The following is a 14,939-nucleotide window of genomic DNA, read 5'->3' on the forward strand; positions in this document are numbered from 1 at the left end:
CTTCTTTTCAGCAGAACACAGCAATTATTTTGAGTCTGTTAGGTTGAGAGATGTCAGAGTATAAATGATTGGGTAAAGATAGATTGAAGAGGTATTTTATTTACAGCATTTCTGTCCCATAAAGCTTAGATGGTAAGACTGTAGTTTAGCAGGTGGGCAGGCAGCAATGAAGAGAAAAAGGGTGTTATTACAAATTTAAAGAAGTCTTAAAGCAGGACTCTTTAAGTTAAAACATGAACAAAGCTGTCACCTTAATAAAATTATAGATCTGCAAGCTTTATCTTCTTTTATTTGGGCTGAATTTATAACTTGCTAATTGATATGTCATCTTTTCATACAGCTGTTATTTCACACTGATGAATACAACTTTGAAGTCACATGACAGCAGTTTATATTTAGTTGTTGGGTGTCATATTATACTTTTTTAGATTTTTTTGTCAATGACTTATTTGAAATACTACTTCTCTACTCCAGGAAAGAGAAATTATTTCTCTTTTCTGCATCACCCTCCATCTCCTTCAGTTTCAGCCCACATTCCTGTTAATCTGCTAAAATGCTCAAATAATATGTGTCTCTTGGAGATATACAGAAAGGGGAGTGAAGCAAGCATTCAGGGCTTAGAGAAATAGAGCAGATGGGGTAATGAAACCAGATGTACAGTGAATGACAGGGAATAAGGCAAATATGAGTCAAAGAATAGAAATGTTTTCCTTTCTTCAGATTTACTACTTGTCTATCCCTAAAAGATTTTAGAAGTAATCTCAGAAGGCTGCTCTTTGTTAATAAGAATGTCATTAGCTTCTCTTTTACTCCATGAAACATACACTTTCAATATTAATTTCAGACTTTTTAAAGTTTCATTTAGCCTTTCTTATTCTGATATTTATGTATTGAAACAGAATTTGGAGGATAATAGCAATGCTTTCTGATGAATATAGGAAGCACATAGAATGATCTCACAAACTTCCTGAAGTTGCACTGAAGTCTTACATGTAGCATTGGTCCTAGGCACTTGCAGGTGTTTTCACTGCTAAAGGTGATCCAGTTCATGTTGGGCATGGCACTGATAGCCTGATCACTCTGCTGCTTTTATACCATTGTGTCTGTAAACAGAAAATCTTGATAGTATACTTTGTTTTGCATTTCAGTAGATATATGACTGATTGTGATCACGTGTGTTGCCTACGAATAGTTACTCAGGTCTGAGAAATGTTAATGCAAAATGCTGTAGATGATAATTACTCATGAACCAAATAGCATGTTCTTTACATACATACCTGAATGGCACAACTACGAAAACTTCGCACTTAATAGAAAGTGGAAGATGCTTAAAAAAATGTTGCAACAGGACCTCAGTCTGAAATTATATTTAAACGAAGTGGTGGTGGTGTAACATTTGCTAAAATGTTTTGAAGAAGTTTAGGAAAGTCTAATAAGGAACTAAATAGAGATGGATGCCTTTAAAAAAACCCCAAAACAAAAGCAAAAAAGAAAACACACAGCAAGTAATGAAACATCTGAAACACTTGTACTTCTATGGGTTTTTTTGGTGGTATTTTTGACTTGCCACTTTTCACAGGTGGGCACATGTAATATGTGCAATTGCCATCCCAGAAGTCAGATTTGGTAATGTCACAGAGCGTACTCCGATAGACACTAGCAGAATACCTTTGCAAAGGTTAAAATTGGTGAGTAGTATATTAATATATGCTTTGCTATTAAGGTGTTCCAATATTTGAAATGTATGTAAAATCTGAATTGTGATGATTATTGCAACGTAGAGTGCAGTAAACCATGTTTAAGGTAAGGAATAAATAACCAGGTTTTTATTAAGATCGTCCTTTTGACACATAGTGGCAATTCATTAACACTGTTAACAGTCTTTGGTGTTCTATTAAAAGTAATTCAAACCTGTTGTTCCGCAAAAAAAGAATAAAAAACTTGATCAATGTCAGCTCTGGAAGTTTCACTTTTGGAACTCTACTGGAGATGAAACGTGAACAGACTGGGAATATTACACAATACATGTTTGTGAAGTCTCTTTACTGTGGCTTTTTACCTCAATAAACTAGTTATGAAGGTAAAAGGATGTATGATCTGTTTGTTACATTGTATCTCCGCCATCTGGACATTGAAAAATGTGCATAAAACAAATCACGTAATAAAGTGTGTCATTGAAGAAAACTGATGTACCCAAGCAGAAGATATGCATAAATGCAATATACTTGCTATGTTACATGTGAATTACTTAAGTTGTCACTGTGTGCATGACTGTGATGTCTGGTAGCAAGTGAGTAATTAGTGGCCCATTCAAAGCCTTAGAGAAAGCATAAGTCTTCTGGATCAGCCCCACACTGTTTCCAATATAGTTCTTGGTCTACCTTAGCTTGTACTCACTTATTTTGAACTATTAATATTTTTTTTCTATTTTAGTTTACTTTCATTCCATTTGTTAGCTTTTGTCTTTTGTAACTTCATTTCTAAATGTGGAAGTGGAGTGGTTTAAACCTTGGAGTGGTTTAAAATTGGTAGCCTGTCCTTCAAATGGAAATCCGTTTTGAATTTTTGCTCAAAATTTTAAAATTTGGTTTTCACAAGTCCTTTAAAAATAATTTGAAAGACATATCTAAAGAGTATATATATAACATACTATAAAAATGTAAGGTGACTGCTTGAAAACTGTTAATTCAAGGATTGAAAACACAGAAATCATAGAAACATAGAATGATTAAGGTTGGAAATGACCTCCAAGTTCATCAAGTCCAAATTCTGACTGAATAACACCATGCTTATGGTGCGCACCTTATCACAGTGTGCCATGACTACTCATTTTTTGAACACTTCTAGGGATGGTGACTCCACCACTTCCCTCGGGAGACTGTTTCACCCTTTTAGTGTTAACCACCCTTTCAGTGAAGAAATTTCTTGTTCTATCCAACCTAAACCTCCCCTAGTGGAGCTTGAGGCCATTTACTGTTGTCTCACTGCTTTTTACTTGGGAGAAGAGACTGATCCTCATCTCACCATACCCTTATTTCAGGTAGTTGTAGAGAGTGATAAGGTTCCCGCTGAGCCTCCTTTTCTCCAGGCTGAACAACTCCAGCTGCTCCAACTTGCTCTCCAGACCTCCAGACCCTCTCACAGCTCTTCTATTGCCCTTCTCTGGACTTGCTTCAGCACCTCAATGGCCTTCTTGGAGTTAGGAACCCAAAACTCTACACTTGTATTTTTTCCTTCAGTGGATAGAATATTGCTTATAGTGCTTAGTGCTTTTTCAGTTCTTGATGCCTCCTTCAATATAAAATGACGTCGAACCACTACAGGTTGTATTACGCTGTGTATGTGCTTATAGTCTCCTGCCAGTACATGGCTGTTTAGAAATAGGGTACTTGCCTTCCTGAACACTGTTTTTTAAAGTAAAAAAGTTTGTATATTTGAGTGGAATGAAGAATGAGTGTTGTGAAGAAGAAATTCAGCTGAATACAATAAAAATGAGAGGCAGGGTACTTCATAACAGCCATAAGTGTAGTAATGCTGCAGGTAGTAGAGTCTTACTGTGAGGGAGGGAAGCACTATAATCCTGGTTAGCACATTAAATCTTAGTTTTCCAAGATTTCTTTTCTGACATTAAATTTGTAATGAAATAGCTAGGCTTGTACTAATTTAAGAGAAGTAGGCAGTTTGACCATTTTGAAAGTCTCTGTAATGATATAATGTCAATTGACTGATAAAATGTTGCTTCTTGGGTAAAGAAGCAGGAAAAAAATCTGCCATAAAACCACCAGCAGTCTGCTTTTACATTTTGGCTTTTGTTGCAAATAATTTACTGTATCTGATGATTTTACTCCACTGTGTATCACAGTGAATACCCTAGCTAAACTAATTCTCCTGAATGATATTATATTATTCTGTATTTAAAAAATAAATATATAATTATATTCCATGGAATTTCATGGATACTTACTTTGTATTTTCTCTAAAGCCCTCTGTTTTAGATACTTTTTGTAAAATATTTCTCTTGTTTCCTGAAACATGGGGTTCCTACTTCTCTAAAGAGTTTGCTGTCAGTAACCTTGTGTGTATCTGCCACATCACTCTCAAATCAAATGTGATCTTTATGTTAGTGTTTGCTTCATGACTGTTGATGCTACAGAATAGCAATTAAGCTCTCATACCCACTGAGCACTGGGTACCTTGCCTAGAGGGAACCCCAGGAATTATCTGCGAATTTGTTTGTTTCTTTCTCTAGGAATGCCTGTCTTTTCTTGTCTATACTTGGCCCAGCTTCCATCTTTACCTTTCGTTCCTCTCCATTATCATTTACCCTTTACCTTGAAGTAGACAGTTGATGCTGTCTGTCTTGCTGTTAATTTCTGTAAAAGCATACCGACTGTCGTACACTTTGAGTTAGCTCCGGGAATATGTGAGCAATTGTTTCAGGCCAGTTTTGCCATTTGAAATTATAGGGACTGTCAGTGCTGCTATTCAGCAGCCAAATCCTGTTTTGCAGCTAGCCTATTTGTTATTCACCACTCTCTGTCATTCAGAGCCAGAGAGTTGCCAGAACAAAGGCAGGTTTTGTGCATTGTTTCTTGATACTGAGCCTTCATAAGAAATAATTTTTTAAAAATACATTTTTGAACCTATTTTTATAATCCATTTTATGATAAACCATGGGGTAGCTAATAGTAAATGTGGGCTGCCCTACTATGCTACCTCTTCTTTACAATATTTAGGATGTGTTTTGTTGACTTTTTTTTTAAATGAACAAAACAAGATGGAAAACAAATATAAAGGAATAGATTACATTCTAGCATACAGCCATACCAAAACTAGATATTACAATGTAGGAGGAAATGGTTCTAGTTGTTTTAAACATTTTCTATCCTTGCCCTCTCTCTTCCTCCCTCTTGAAATAGTAAGAAATCCAAATAATCAGAATATCTGCTGTTTTCAGAGATCCAGAGGCATAGCCAACATTATCTTTGATGTAACATCTCCAAAGGAATATCAAAGGAAATAAAAAGTCAATTATTTTTTTTTTTTTTTACAAATTAAAAAGCATCTGTGCAAACATGAACGTATTGGTAGGCTGTTTTGTATTGCTTAGCTAATATGTGTACTGATTGCTGTTAAACAGTTTTAATTCACTGGAAATTTTGGGTTGGAATCAGTATGTCTCCTGTCAGTCTTTCCATTATTAGATATTCAGGATATACTCATTTACTCTAGAGTAAAAAATCAATATTTGTATTATAGTAGCTCACACCTTTAAAATTGTTTTATGCAACTGTCTCACATTTACAGGTTAGTGGGTTTTTATAGCATGCCAAAATGTTTCTTATTTCTCTAGCTTTTTTCAATAGGTTATATGTCATGTATCATCACTGCTGAAAATTTACATGACAGTGAAATTTTCATTAAAAATTAATTCTCTTAAAAATTATTCCTTAATGCTAGTGGATGAAAACACTCTAAATAGAAGATTTATCTGCTTTGTTTTTCATAGGGGCATGTGAAAGAAAAGAATATGATATGCTCTGTTGAAATCACTTCTCTTTTAGGGGTTTACACCCATGATATTGTTGGACTCTAGCTGAATTTTCATGTGAAAGCAAAAGCTCTCCCAGGCAACTTCAGTGTGGAAAGCATTCCACAAAGTTGCCATAATCTGTAGTTTCTCCATGTTGTCTCTCTGTGACTATATTTTTCTATTTTATTGAAGTATAAGTGAATGAAAAAATAAGATTGTCCTGGTCTCTTTTGTCAGAGAGTCAGGCTTTCTTCCTGTATTTTGTATTCAATCTGGTTGGTGACATCCGTCAGACACTTTGAGTTCAAATAGCCACCTGGAATGACAATTTGTGATTATCAAACTATGAAACAAATATGTTGAATATGGATGTTTAAGCACAGGTTCTAAAATGAAATGGCTGGAGGGATATACCTTACCATATCACACCTTATAAAACAATGTTTTACATAAAGTACAGTGTGCTAGCTGATTTGTGGACATATAGTTCAGATGGTCTCTGTTCCAGTGGTCTCCCAGTTCAACAGCAGACATATGGAACAAGCATGAATATGGGAAATACACAGGTGCCAAAGTAAGTACTTCTAATCTTGGTGAAAATGTTAGGAACAGATAAAAAGGAGGCAAAGTTGCTGAGAACTGATGGAATGGGGGGAAAACACATGAAAGTTCTCCAGCAGAAGTGCAGAGTTTCAGCTGATGACAAGTTGGAACAACTATGTGATTTGTAGGAGAATTTATGCTGTGAATGAGTGTGGTGTCAGCTTCCATTCCAACACAGTTTAACAGTCTAACAGTTTATCCAAAGCAGACAAAGCTTAGGTTTCTAGCTGAGTTTAGCTTTATTTATTTTTGGCTTGTTCCATTTGTCCTTGGGTCTCCAAGGAAAGCTTGGGTGTATGCTCATGCTTTTGAAAACCTGTTTTCCTTGACTATTTGTATATATGAGGCTTTGGGTCATAGAAAACAGGCTGGATTCCTTTGTGTGTCAAAGTCAATGATAAAACTCAGTTTTACTTCAGGAGGGGAAAAGCTTTTCCCCAAGTACCTAGATAGTTTCTGCTTTCAAAAGACTGTTAATTACTCAGCTTAATTATAAATATGAATTACAGCTCCATGAAAAAGTCTCTGGGGATAAAAAATTCAGAGTGACCTCTCAAACATAAACACAGTCTTTAAAAGAAAGAGTAAGTACTCTCTTGTCTGTTATTTTATTTTAATAAAACGTAGGACTTAAAACTAGAATGAAATTAAATCTGTTCCTACTCTAGGGCGGAGGAATTCAAACCAACAGGTACATTTAGAATCATTAGCATCTGTTCCTGTACCTATACATTTTGAGGTGTCAACTCTTAAGATCATGTTTTGAACAGAATGCATATCAACTCAGTAGTAAAATACATTATCTCCTTTTGGTGTTTTTTGATGTTTTAAAACGCTTGGATATTAGATTGACTTTGTCCTTATAGGCAGTTACTGCAATGCTGTACTGAAACATGCACTTAAGATGCCTTGTTTCTTTATCTGTAGAGTTTTCTATTATTTTTATATTTGAAATACTATTTCTCCAACAAAATAGAGGTAGAAAATGAGTTTTGGAATAGCTGAAGTTACCCTGAAGCTTTTGATGAGCTCAAATTTGTATTTGACAAGTGAACTGAGTATAACCACAAGTGTACTCTGAGTGAGGAACATTATTTTGAAAAGAAATCTACGCTGTGATGATGACTGATCTACAAGCCTTTCAGTATCTGGCTGAAGCCATCAAGTTTTTTTAGAAGGCTATACACTTTAAAATTTGCACCTGAAGGCAAATAATAGTGAGCTTGAAAGCCAGAGATTATAGTGTTGAAAGGTACATCAATTCTGAAAATACAGAGGTTTCTCAGTGGTATGGCACTGAAGAATGGAATCAAAACAAAAATGTGTATGAGCTTTTAAAAGAACGAGCAAATATTCTCCTGCCTGTCATTCTATTTTAATGATGTATGGAACCTCAAAAAGGATTAAAGACATTTGAGGACACTGCTCATCTTCTGTGTTCTAATGTGCAATGAAATTCATTTGTTAAACTGCAGTGATGTAGTAGAACTATTGCAGCTGTGTTTGTGAAAGAGTAAAGAACCACTTGCAGTGATGTGCACTAGTGTTGCTATGTGTTTCTGGTAATACAAAGAAGTATTGATTACTTTCAATATTTCCAAAAATATTGCTGGAAGGACTATTGCTGGAAGGACTATACCATACATACATTCATGTGTTAACTAGCTCATTGCACGCATTCACAGGCAATGGGAGCAAAACAGACAGAAATCTTGAGACAAGTTTTAAAATATTTTCAAACTGTTTTAAAACTATTAATGAAATAGCTTTTAGTGGCACTCTTGATTTTAAAATAATGTAAACTAAAAATGATACAGTATCGATTACTGTAATATATAATTTCTTATAAATGTAGTGACTCATTGTCATCATGTACAAAATAGAATTTAGTGTACATGCTTTAGTCACAGTGTTTATTAGATTTTTAATAGGTATATTAGAAGAATGTACTTTTCTGGCTGTATAGTACATACTGTCAGAATAAATTGCTACAATGAACAAGATCCTATTGCAAACTGTCAATTTGTATCTTGCAATGGTACCATACTATCAAGTCTTATGCAAGATATGGAAAATGTTAGTTATGCATGAAGACACAAAGAGACATAAACATGTTTGCTGATATAAGTGTAGTAACTACCAAGGATTAAATATGCCCAGTGTATACAGAATTTAAGTAATGTTTTAGAAAACCAGGAGAAAGAAAACTGGCATCAGGTTTGTATCTTAAGAAATGAATTCGTAGACAGCATAATCCAGGACAACTTATCTCTTATCATTACATGCACAAGGTAGTGCGTGTTGTTACTTTTTTTGTATATATAGTGATTGAATACATATCAAGCCAAGGTATTTTTAAATGTAAATTTAAAACTGAAAAAATTTCTTCCATGATTTTGTACCACCTTTGTGTTTGGGTTGGAGGTAATTCCAAATATCAGTACAGCCTGGGGGATGAAGGAATTGAGGACAGCCCTGCTGAGAAGGACATGGGGTACAGGGGATAAAAAACCTGGACACAAGCAAACAATGTGTACTTGCAAGCCAGCTGCATCCTGGGCTGCATCAAAAGCAGCATGGCCAGCAAGTCAAGAGGGGGGATTCTCCCCGCCCACTCCGCTCTCGTGCGAGTACTCCCAGTTGGAGTAGCTCATCCAGCTCTGGGGTCCCCAGCACAACAAAAAGTAATGGATCTGTTAGCATGGGTCCAAGACAAAAATGATCAGAGGGCTGGAGGTGTTCAACCTGGAGAAGAGAAGGCTCTTCTTCCATGACTTTGTACCACCTTTGTGTTTGGGTTGGAGGTAATTCCAAATATCAGTACAGCAAGGTGAAACCTTGCTATGACCTTTCAATACATAAAAGGAACTTCTAAGAAAGACATGAAAAGACTTTTAGGCAGGACTTGCAGTGACAGAACAAGCTGCAACAGTTTTATACTGAAAGAAGGTAGGTTTAGATTGGATAAAAGGAAGATTTTTTTACAATGGAAGTGATAAGAGTACTGGAACAGGTTGCCAACAGAACTTGTGGATGCCTCATTATTCAAAGAGTTCAAGGTCGGTTGAGTGGGGCTTTGAGCAACCTGATCTAGTGAAAAGTATCTCTGCCTGTGGTGGTAGGGCTGAACTAGTAGATCTTTAATAATCCCTTCCAAACCAAACTGTTCTATGATTCTAGAGGACAAGGAATGGGGACTTTCAAAGAATAAACTTATGATGAGGTAATCACCACTGATATTGCTGAGGACTGTTGTTTTTTAAAAAAATGTATTTAATGTGTATGTAGTCAGTAACACAGCAAAATTTATTCAAAACTGCTTTAGAATTATGGATAATAAGAAGGTAAATTTCTAGAAGATTGAATAATACCACTTTATGGTCTCATAAATCATACCGGTAATAATTGCAGTGATGCTTCGGTTTAAAATATCTTACTCTGGACACAAAGGTGATACAAGGTTATGAAAGAAATTTTTTTCTCCTATAAATTTGCATTCAAAAAAGTGTGCGACATTCCCTTTCCTCTAGTCACTGTAGACTTTCCATGACTACCATGACTTTTCAGATATGATGGAAAGTGGCTTGGCAGCTGTATCAGCTGATTCCTTCAGGACACTGGGATGCATCTCGTAGGGTGTCATGGTCTTGTGTATCTTTAGGTTCCTCAGGTGGTCTATAACTTGATTGTCTCTTACAATGGGATTGACTTCATTCCCCCAGTTTCTGTCTTGAAATTCAGGGACTTGAGAGATATGGGAAGATTGATTGCTAGTGAAAACTGAGGCAAAAAAAAATTTTGAGTACCTAATATTTTGTTTAATCTTCCTTTTCTAACCAACATGCCTGTAGAAGCCATTCTTATTATTCTTTGCATCCACTGCCAAAATCAGCTTCAGCTGCAATTTATCTTTCCCTACACAACCTCTATATTCTTCCTAGGATACATGTCCCTGATTCTGCTGCCTGTGCTTTTCCCTGTCGTTCAGTTTGGCCAGGAGATCCTTTCTAAGCCGTGCTGGTCTCCTGCCTTCCTTGTCTGAGTGCTCACACTGGGAATTGAGAGCTCTTGAGCTCTAAGAAAAATGTTCTTAAAGATCTCCCCGTTCTATTCTGCTCCTTTTCCCCTGAGGGCAGTTTCCCACGGGGTCCCGTCCACTAATTCCTTAAATAACTAAAAGTTCAGGCTCCTAAAGTTCAGGGTACTGACTTTAATCGTTGTTTGGCCTGTACCCCTCGAGATGGTGAATTCCACCAGGGCGTGATCACTTCAGCCCAGGCTACCGTCGATCTTGACCTCTCCGGTTAGTTAATCTGGGACAGTAAGCGACAAGTGCAGTAACACTTCTCCTCTGTCACCTGGCTCTGTGTCACCTGGGTTAAGAAACTATCCTTGATGCTCTCCAAGACTCTCCTGGACTGCTTATATCTTGCCAAGCTGCTTTTCCAGCAGATGTCAGGGTGACTGAAGTCCCCGAGGTGGATCAGAACGTGCCGGAGTGATGCTTCCTGTAGTTGAAGTTAGAAGGTTTTGTCAACAGGCTCCTCTCAGTGGGGTGGCCAGTAAGAAACACAAACCATGAGGTTTTCTTTGTTGACTTGCCCTCTTATTTTCAGCCACAAGGTCTTGACCTGTTCATTGCTGTTTTTCAAAGACAGGCCTGTGCAGTCAGTCCATAGAGGGCAAATCGCCTGTCCCTCCTTCCTTGCCTGTCCCTTCTGAACAGTTTATAGCTACCATTTGGAGTGCTGCAGTTGTGTGATTTGTCCCACAACTTTCAGTGATTGTGATTAGATCATAGCTCTCCAGCTGCACAGTCGCTTCCATCCCCTTCTACTTGTTACTTATGCTGTTTTTTAGATTTGATGTGTTTTAAGGATACAGTGATGAGTAATTGATAAATTAATTATTTGGACATAATAGGAAGTAGTTCAAAACTCAATTCAGTGAGAATGTTTAGCTCTCAAGAGGTTAAATTTATATTTTTAATACTTTTAACTACTTTTTTCCTGTCCGTTTCCTCATTTAAAGTTCTGTGCCATGAGGCATTGATGTGGTGATTCTTGGAACATTACTGTGAGACCTGTTCCCTAAAGGGAATAAGGTCCAGTTCAGGTTATAAGCTTGAGAACCTGTCTACATGAATAGATACTGGTTTTCCTTCAGGAAGCTGACTGCTATTTGAAATAATATTTGCAAGGAGCTGCTGAAGAAAGTAATAAATTGAGTTGCACAGCAAATTCTGGGGATTTAAAGTAACTGAAGTTAGTGTTCATTTCGAAGAAAAAAACTAATGACTGAGCTGCTGCCAAGGATTATCTTTTTTTTCTATAAGTTGAAGTAGCTCTCTGTGAGCTTTCTATATATTCAGTTTCCAAGAAAAAATATGAGGTATCTGTTTTAGATAAACTTTTATTAGTGGAAAAATGGCACATTCTTTTAGAGATTAGTGATTTTTCCTGCCGTTGTTTACAGTGGGGCTTTTTTAACAGTAATTTGTTTCATGCTGCTGTTTTGTTTTGGATCCCACTGTTATCAGAAGAAGGTATGGTCTCTTAGACAGCCACAGCTTGAACTACAGATGAGTGTTTTAAATTATCCCAACTGACAGAGAACAACATTTTGTCTCTGGAGGAGTGGCGTGTTTTCTCTACGTAGTGGTGTGAGATCATTTGCTAGTCACATCCAGTATGTTTAACTGTGTGGTCCTGAGGAATGGCTGTGTGTTATTTTCATTACTAGCAAGCATTACATCTGTCTTGTCAGCTCTGAACTTAAGCAGCTTACTTATTCCTTGCACCTTATCACAGCAGGGCACTTGGCAAGCTGAGAGACTACCCTGTCCAAGTCTGACAAATATAAGTCATAAAGCAATGTCAACATAGTAAGGATGGCAATGCAGTCTACATCATCTTCCAATTTCTCCAGTAGCCTATATTTTACAGAGTGACATTATGACAGAAAAATCTGTTGGTGGAGAGTCAGTGTTACTGTCTGCTTTTTTCAGCAGAGAATGGTGTGTGTCCAAAGGTGCTATAACAAAATCACACATAGATTGGCATGGAGTTTGTAAAATGAATAATGAATATGTTAACTTCATATTCCACAGAATTTGACTTCGTGGAACTGGGCAGTTTTAGGGGTATATGAACACAAGTAGAAGCTGTAGAAGATATCCTAAACTGGATTTGAAAGATTATATATTCCCCTGCTTTTTGGATATCAGAGCAATAGCAGAAGATATGTTCTTAAACAGGTGTAACACAAATCAACTGTAAATAAAAAACCTGTTGCAAATAAAACCTTTGTTTTAAAGACCTTCTTATCCTGAGGAAGAGATAATACACATGAACCTTTAGTCTTTTGCAAGGTGTCTCATGTTTGCCATCCCTTTGATGGAATGGTAGCTATCTATGTTATCTCTTAATGTTAAGGCAGCATGTGTTGAAATGATGGCTGGAGAGAGTGAGAGTGGAACACAGAGAAGAATAATTCACAACACCTGATTCTGTATTATATTCAGCCAACCATCTGGTCTATAACTTACTGGTTTTCTTCTGCAATATTAAAAATAAATTCCTTGATGACAGAGGCATTAGAGTCTTGCAGCTGGGCAGCACTTAAGTGATTTTGGAGAAATTCCAGATCTTTGACTAATAAGGCTTGACTTATATTGCAGGTGTCCTTCGGTTGTAAGCCTTTTGCTTTTTGATCAGCATAGAAGAGTATTTTTATCTTTGTGAGAGGTCTTTGGTTTTTATAACTGATATCTGTTTGCTGGCTGGTTAATTTTGCTCCTGTAACACAACTTGCAGTGTAACCTATAATGTGCATTTTCCAGTTCAACATAGTTTTTAGACACCCCGTGTATCTGAAAAATACTGTGGTCACTATGAAAGGTACCTTTAAGATAACTGTCACGTAAGTCTCTTTACCCTTAGGAATTTTCTGTTTGCAATAATTGAATTCTTTAATTAGTCATAGTAAAAATTATATCATTATAGCAAGTAGAAATTGGAGAGCTTTTAAAGAGAAATTGAAAACATGCAGCTCTCACCTGGATGTGCCTTGTTAGGTTAATGGGAAATGTAGGAAATGAAGGTTTACTGAATGTGTCACAGAAAAGATCTGCCATCCCTTACAGAATCACAGAATCATTTAGGTTGGAAAGACTTCTGAGATCATTGAGTACAGCCTTTGACTGATTACCACCTTGTCAACTAAACCATGGCGCTAAGTGCCACATCCAGTCTTTCCTTAAACATCTCCAGGGACAGTGACTCCACCACCTTCCCAGGCAGTACATTCCAATTTTTAACAACCCTTTCCATGAAGAAATTCCTCCTGTTGTCTAATCTGAACCTCCCCTGGAACAGCTTGAGACCATTTCCTCTTGTCCTAAGGATTGTTACTTGGGAGAAGAGAATGACCCACACCTCATTACTACCTCATTTCAGGTAGTTGTAGGGAGTGATAAAGTCTCCCCTGAGCCTCCCTTTATCCAGGCTAAATAATCCCAGCTCCCTCAGCAGTTCCTCATATGGCTTGCTCTCTAGACCTTTCACCAGCTCCATTGCCCTTCTCTGGACTCACTCCAGCACCTCAGTGTCTTTCTTGAAGTGATACCTTTCTTGATACGGGGAACTACAGTTTAGTTTAGTTTTTTGGGTGCTGTCTTTCAGTCTTTTTGGGTGATTTCCTTGTTTGTGTAGCTGAGTAATTGTGACTCGCATACAAGCAAGTATCAGAGGAGTACTTGCTGACCAAATGTTTGTATAATTCAGAGCTTTGTGCTGTCCTAGACAGCTTCTAGTAAATTACAGGCATTGCCAAATATATATGACTCAAGCTTTTTTCGTAACTATTATCTAAATAAGTGGAAAAAAATAAATAATGGAGATTATAAGACAGGTAAGCAACATAGAAATAAGGGAGATATACTAGATATTTATCCCTTGCTATCAGATTGCTTTAAAAGAGAAAAATTAAGATCAAGATCCTTGTCAACCTGAGTTTGATTAAATGATTAGTGAGCAGTCAGTGGGATTATGGATGAGACCTGGTGAACTTTCAGTGTGTCTCATCTGTATGAAAGGAGGGTTGATATTGCAGAGTGATTTTTCTTTTCTTTTTTTTACCTCTTTTTCTTTTTTTTTTTTTTTAAATCAGAAAACATCACTCAGTACAGAACCTTGAACTGTACAGCACTTTGTAAGCAAAACAGCTAATGGCTAGATATTTTTGACCTTAATCATTATGGAGAGAAAAGAGAGAAAATTTGAAGTGCAAGTGAACATTATATCTAAGCAAAAGGAAAAAGATACATAACATAAAGCTACTCAGAGGGATGATTACAGTCCATGTAGTTCATTTGGGGTGGCCAGATCTATAATTTTTGAGTGGTTTAGTTTCTAAATTTTTTTTTTCTTCAGTGCAACAAAATCTGAGCATAAAATGTCTTCTGTGTTAGGTTTTATTGTGGAAATTTCCACTATGCATAGGTTTATGGGTCTGAGCTGAACTGACACTTTACTCTGCTGACCCGTAGTCAGGGAAGTACTTGAGGTCAGATGACCTTAAACTTGTGTAGTTATTCTGTAGGGTGGTTTTAAAGAATAAGGAATGACCATAGCGTACTTTTAAGCATGTTTGAGAGCTTAGCAACATCTCACCTAATGTTTTTTTGATTAATGTTTTAACTGAGAATAGAAATATTTCTTACAAGCCTGGGATTTTCTTTAGAGCTGTGTATATGTTTTATACTCTGAAAAATCAAAGTGCTTTGTGGAAATAGGAAATTATT

At 36.7% G+C, this 14,939-nt stretch overlaps 1 protein-coding gene across 8 annotated transcripts in view; it reads left to right on the forward strand.

The window, feature by feature from the left end:
• The window catches only part of KDM4C (lysine demethylase 4C), a 265,110-nt gene that overhangs the window by 188,517 nt on the left and 61,654 nt on the right, over nucleotides 1–14,939 (forward strand). For 6 of the 8 annotated variants that reach the window (XM_017808184.1, XM_017808180.1, XM_017808186.1 and 3 more), the window contains one exon: nucleotides 1,580–1,688. The exons of 1 other annotated variant lie outside the window; for it this stretch is intronic. In XM_017808184.1, the coding sequence (XP_017663673.1) occupies nucleotides 1,580–1,688 (109 nt within the window). Of the gene's footprint in view, nucleotides 1–1,579; nucleotides 1,689–3,040; nucleotides 5,157–14,939 lie in introns of those variants that run through there. One more of the 8 variants, XM_017808188.1, reaches the window with a different exon arrangement.

Source organism: Lepidothrix coronata, unplaced genomic scaffold (assembly GCF_001604755.1).
Source record: "Lepidothrix coronata isolate B3197 unplaced genomic scaffold, Lepidothrix_coronata-1.0 Scaffold22, whole genome shotgun sequence".
Classification (NCBI taxonomy): domain Eukaryota; kingdom Metazoa; phylum Chordata; class Aves; order Passeriformes; family Pipridae; genus Lepidothrix; species Lepidothrix coronata.